The sequence below is a fragment of the Herpailurus yagouaroundi genome, unplaced genomic scaffold (assembly GCF_014898765.1).
Source record: "Herpailurus yagouaroundi ecotype Mexico unplaced genomic scaffold, PumYag 483, whole genome shotgun sequence".
NCBI lineage: Eukaryota > Metazoa > Chordata > Mammalia > Carnivora > Felidae > Herpailurus > Herpailurus yagouaroundi.
In genome coordinates, this window is record NW_024412700.1 from 1,556,685 (window position 1) to 1,562,684 (window position 6,000).

The 6,000-nt window shown below is 45.5% G+C and overlaps 1 protein-coding gene across 3 annotated transcripts in view; it reads right to left on the reverse strand.

The window, feature by feature from the left end:
* The window catches only part of XRCC2 (X-ray repair cross complementing 2), a 154,703-nt gene that overhangs the window by 127,604 nt on the left and 21,099 nt on the right, over window positions 1-6,000 (reverse strand). Inside the window, exon 3 of one of the 3 annotated variants that reach the window (XM_040464566.1) lies at window positions 1,289-2,138. The exons of the other annotated variants lie outside the window; for them this stretch is intronic. Coding sequence (XP_040320500.1) covers window positions 1,420-2,138 — 719 coding nt within the window. The 3' untranslated portion in view covers window positions 1,289-1,419. Of the gene's footprint in view, window positions 1-1,288; window positions 2,139-6,000 lie in introns of those variants that run through there. 3 annotated transcript variants of the gene reach the window in all.

Below are 6,000 nucleotides of genomic sequence, written 5' to 3' on the forward strand. Positions count from 1 at the left end.
CACACAAAAACACCACTGTCAATTCTTCCCCACTCTTCCCACAGGATTCCTCAGAGACGTTTACGACAGACAACCTGACATACAGACCGATGAGTCTGAGTATCAACCATTGATATAACTTAATCTTTTCTTAGCTTAAACTGCAGAAGTAGAGGTTCTAAGATTTTCTTCCTCTCCACAATACACTGTGTACCCCTGAGACGCAGGCCCCCCATTCTGGCCCCATTCTGGCCATTGCTTGATCAAAGTATAGACAGCCCTGTCCAGCTCTCCGCTGGAAATAGCTAGACTATCCTAAATGGGTAAGAACATACTCGTAACACACAGCTCTAAAATCATCTTAGCATTTGTCAATCTCTTAACAAGGAGGAGATGAACATTTCAAAACCACCTTTACACAGAATTCCTTGAATGGGTAGATTATTTCCTGTAGTTAAAAAACTAGACAGGGGCGCCTACGTGGCTCAGTCAGTCATCTGTGCATCCGACTCTTGATTTCGGCTCAGGTCATGGTCTCACCGTTCCTGGGGTGGAGCCCCGAGTCAGACTCTGCGCTGACAGGGTGGAGCCTGCTTGGGACACACTCTCGCTCTCTCTCAAAATAAATAAATAAAGCTTAGGGAATAAAATTTTTAAAAATTATATAAAAACCCAAGCAGAATGCCACTCCATCTTGGACTCAGTCTAAGTCAGATGAAAACGCTCTGACTTTCCAGTTGTTGGTGTGACGGGCAGGTGTGCAGGCTCCTGTGGCTCCTTGCCCCCATCCCCTTTGCAGAAATAGAAGCTCTACAGAAACATTTTCCAAAGTCACAGCTTCCTAAAGGAGTTACGTAGGAGAAAACAGAAATGCAGTTAAACCTTCCTAAACAAATTAAGTACTTAACTAAGTTCCAGAAAGTATTGACACAAAGGTATGGAAGTTCATTTTATTTAGGCTGCAATGTGTAGACTACTTATTTAGTTTTAAAACAAGTTTAATATACACTTGATTTTTCTTCAACAACCTAAGAACGGAATAGTGTAAGGTTTTACCGTACTAGTTTAAGAAATCCATTCTGGGGGCACCTGGGTGGCTCAGTCGGTTGAGCACCCGACTTTTGGTTTTGTCTCAGGTCATGATCTCACGGTCGTGGGACCGAGCCCTGAGTAGGGCTCCATGCTGATGGTGCAGAGCCTGCTTGGGATTCTCCCTCTCCTCTCCTCTCTCTCTCTCTCTCTCTCTCTCAAAATAAGTAAATAAAGCATTAAAAAAAGAAAAGAAAGAAATCTATTCTGGAACAAAAAAATCCATTCTGTATAGAAACATTTATATTTAATTCTCCCAGAGTTTTATACCTTATAATCAAATCATTTTAGCCCATTAAGACTTTTTCAATTTTGTATAATATCCCGGAAAACACCATTTTGTGATACGTATCAACAAAACTCAATGCCACTTTCTCCAATAATAAAAACATGCTTTTTAAAACTGTTACTTTTTAAATTATGTGAAACTAAAGAAAACCGGTTGCTGGTTTTCAAATCCTCTGGTCTGGAGAAAAACAGTCTGTGCTTTACCACCCGCTGCCACGCCTTACAGAGATAGGGCCTGTAGTCCGCTTCGGCCGAGGAAGGCCCTTCGGTCCAGGCGGAGGCTTTCTGCATTAGGCTTTGTGTGGTTGCAAAAACAACTAAGCGATACTCGTGTGCAAGTTTCTCTAAGAACTGAGAACACTTCTTCAGAGCGGACTCCTGGGAGTTAACGCTCTCCCCTCCGTTGGCGCGGTCTATCCAGTAAAAGGCGGACAGGCTATCCAAGATCAGAAGGCACAGGGAAGGGTGGCCACAGATGGTGCTTTCTAGGGAGTGCAGGGTGAGGAGCAGGTGCGTGCTGCTGCCACAGCTGACCACAAAGAGCCTTCCGAGGCACCGCTTCACAGCGTCTTCAGACCCGCCAGACTCGCCGGACCCGCCGGACAGTCTGCGCTCCAGAATCGTAACGAGCCGGAGCATGTCAAAGCGATAATCTGTATCAATAAACAAGACTTCTACTTCCAGCCCGCCTTCCGATTTTGGAAGCACACACCGCGCTGTCAAGTGATAAAGCATTTCTGTTTTTCCGGTTCCCTCTGGACCATGAAATTCAAGAATGTCACCTGTGTAAAATTTAAAAACGCCAGTCAAAAAAAAAAAGGCAGCAGCACAAAAGGCTACAAGATGAAAATCTGCACCAATGTTTATTTTATTTTTATTTTATTTTTTTTTAATTTTTATTTTATTTTTTTTTTTGTTTCAACGTTTATTTTTGGGACAGAGAGAGACAGAGCATGAACGGGGGAGGGGCAGAGAGAGAGGGAGACACAGAATCGGAAACAGGCTCCAGGCTCTGAGCCATCAGCCCAGAGCCCAACGCGGGGCTCGAACTCACGGACCGCGAGATCGTGACCTGGCTGAAGTCGGACGCTTAACCGACTGCGCCACCCAGGCGCCCCTGCACCAATGTTTAAAAAGACGTTTGCCGGAATGTGAAAGAAAATCTAAATCCACGTGCCCAAATGGATCCATATGAGCAAACACACATCAGTAAGGAAATTAATCATTACATTTCGCCTCTGAGAAAGCAGCTGGCTATTAATTAGCATCAAGGAAACGTGAAAACCAGAAAGACAAGGCTGACGGGCGCCGAAGGAGACCTCCTGGGCATGGGTCCCCATTCACGCGCCCTGGAATTGGTGACACCATGGAGTGAAGGATAAAGTGCCACAGACCTGGGGTCTTTCAAAAATCTATTGATCACTACGGCACACGCCATTTCCGGTAGCTGATTACCCAATATCCGTGGGCTCCTCTCCTGTAAGCATAAAACCTCGGTTTACGGGGCGGAGAAAGGCAGCATGCCCAATTTAGAAACGACTTTTCTCAGCATCGCCGGCAAAGGGGTCAGCAGGTATCGCGGTTGTGGCCGCTGAGACCCGAGTAGATTTCTGTTGGGTTCCTAAGCTCCGCTTGGCTCGTGCAGGTGCCTGCCACCTCTGCCCTGCTGCTCCCTCCGCTGGAGGCGAGGCAGTGAGGGTGAAGGGGATACCCCGAGCTCGGCAGGCAGGAGGACAGGAGGTGCCCAGGGCCCTGAGGACAATACGGAGCCCACACCGACTACGCGGGGCCTGCCTCCATACCACTTGTGATGTGAGGACACTGAGTCTCCATCAGGTCAACGTGCAGCTGGAACAGTCCCGGCGTCACGGGAGAACAGTTCCCGCGTGCGGTTCTGTGCATGTGGAGCTAGAAGGGTCCACGGCCCTCAGGCCTAAATAGCCTCCCTCAACTGAAAACGCCCCTCCACATTCCCAAATGCCATCAGTTATTCTTTGCCACGTGAATTTCTTGAAACGGTATCGGCTGGCATGACATCTGCACTGTAAATTATTTTCCTAGCATTCTGAATTAAGTAAACCACTCTGGACTTTAAAAATTCCAAATCCTTTTCTATATAGGTTCCAATAACTCTCTTTCAGTGAGGAAATTAAACACTCAGGGAAACGGTCCTGCCCTCCAGGGCTTTTCGAAATCCACTCTGAACAATGGCCTTCCAATTCTGGCTAGTTTGTTTCCGTGTAATTTACGGTTGAACCACATAATTGGAAACACTGTGTTAAAAATGTAGATTCCCGGGGCATCTGGGTGGCTCAGTCGGTTAAGCGTCCGACTTGGGCTTCGGTCATGATCTCGCGGTTTGTGAGTTCCAGCCCCGCATCGGGCTCTGTGCTGATGGCTCAGAGCCTGGAGTCTGCTTTGGATTCTGTGTCTCCCTCTCTCTCTGCCCCTCCCCTGCTCATGCTCTGTCTCTTTCTGTCAAAAATAAATAAACATTAAAAAAAAAAAAAAGCTTAAAGTGTAGTCAGAGGTGCCTGGGTGGCTCAATCTTTAAGCAGAACCTGGAGCCTGCTTTGGATTCTGGTCTCCCTCGCTCTCTGCCCCTCACCCGCTCATGCTCTATCTCTGTCTCTCACAGATGAATAAACATTAAAAAAAATAAAAAATAAATAAAAAGTAGATTCTTAAGCCCCAAGCAAACTACACAGTCTGAGAATCTGGTTACTTTATTTCCTATTATTACTACCAACTATTGTAAATTGGAACATTCACAAAAAGTGTGTAAAAAAATCTAGCATGTTACCAGTATACCATATTTAAGGTAGCATAAAACTTCAGCCAGTTTGTACTATAAACTTACATGCAACTTGCAATTCAAAATTTAAATTAAAAAGATTCCTCCTCACCCATCCACCCTGCCAAGATTCCAGACTCAAGGAACACAACTATTTTCACAACAACAATCGTTCACCAATGCTCTTGCTGAATGTTAACACAGTGACTAAAATCCTATTCAATACTCTCTCCTACTATATGACTTAGGAGCTAAGCTGAAATCCTGCCCTTACTCCCAAATAAAGCTTTTTACTGCCCTACATTACAGACAGAGAACAGACTACAGCCACTAGACGAAACATTAACACGGAACAGATCTCAACGGTAGCGAAGGAACGTCGAGAACACAGTTAAGCAAGATTCACCCGAAACGGCTTGTAGGATACAACGAACCACAGAGAAACATGGTGGGGAAACCAAGCACCAGACTGCGCTGAACCTTCCCTTGTCCTTTCCCCAGAAGAGAAGGTGGAAGAGGCCGCCCGCCGGCCACCCACCTTTCTGCCGCACTTCACAGATAAAAAGGGACAATTCGTGATATTTCGTTTGATCCTAACAGCAATTCTGTGAGGTAAGAAAGCGAACTTTATAACCCTCCATCACCACGGTTATCACGCTATCTAAGTTTTGACTATTTACGTCACCGTATTTCCTGTACGCTACTTTAAGGTTGGGACTTGTCTATTCTATCTCCGGCAGAAAACACAGTACCTTTTAAATGCATTTTATCACATTACTTTCTTTTGGAGAACTTCTTGAGAGACACCTAAAAAATGAAAATGGAAGTCCCGATCTGGTGAGGGTTAAAGGCCCAAATGTCAACCTTGGAAGATGGCATTTGGAAAGGAAGCAAGTCTGGTAGGGAGACACTGGTCACCAGAACCCGGCAGGTGTAAAGGCCCAGGCCCAAGACTCGACACAAGAGACGAACACAGGAGACAAGCAAGAACAGGAACAGAGCGTCCAGTGCTAGTCCAGCCTCCTGCCGACTGTCCCTGGCCCAGGCACGGCTGCCACTCAGCCTCCTTCACTTATTCAGAAGGCAAGAGCAAGGCCAAAGTAGCGATTTACAGGTTCTTCTCAGAGACAGGCCTGGAAGCACCCACATAAGCAAAGCAGGGTTTTTAATTCACGCAATCGCATAAATATCCTAACAGAATTCAGCTTTCAAAATGCTACGTTCACTAGGTGTCACAAAATAAAAAGGTCTTACAACCAGTAGGATTTAAGATTTAAGACAGTAATAAGAGGCTGACATACTAATCTGAGGAAGCCACAGAGACACAGAGAACAAAAAGCTCTCTCTCCTTGTAGATGAGAGTGAACCAAAAGAAAAGAGGCCAAAAACCCAATTACTGGGATACATCCACGGTTAGAGGAGTTGGCATGAAGACATATAAAACAAAGTTAATAGAAAAATTAGGAGGAGAATGACACAGAGCACAAAAGGTTTCAAGAAAACGAAACAGTTCTAAATCCTAGTAAATGCGGCACAAAAGTTCTAAAAGTAAAAAAATGGCAGAGGGGAGTTCAGGAACAGGTCGCTGAATTGGTCCTGGACAATCACCTGACAGCAGTAAAGGTGTAGTTTGCAAAAGCACGTTTAATATAAACGTCACATTATGAACCAAACTTCAAAACCAGACAGTTGCAAGACAGACAGAAGGGTGCTCCAGGAGTGCAGCAAGGACAAGGAATCAGGCTGCAGGAAGGCAGGGACATGCGAGGAATTAGGGGGAAAATAGGACAGGTTACATTCATTTAAAAAGCAAAAAGTGAGTGCGAGCCTGATGGCGCAGTCGGTTAAGC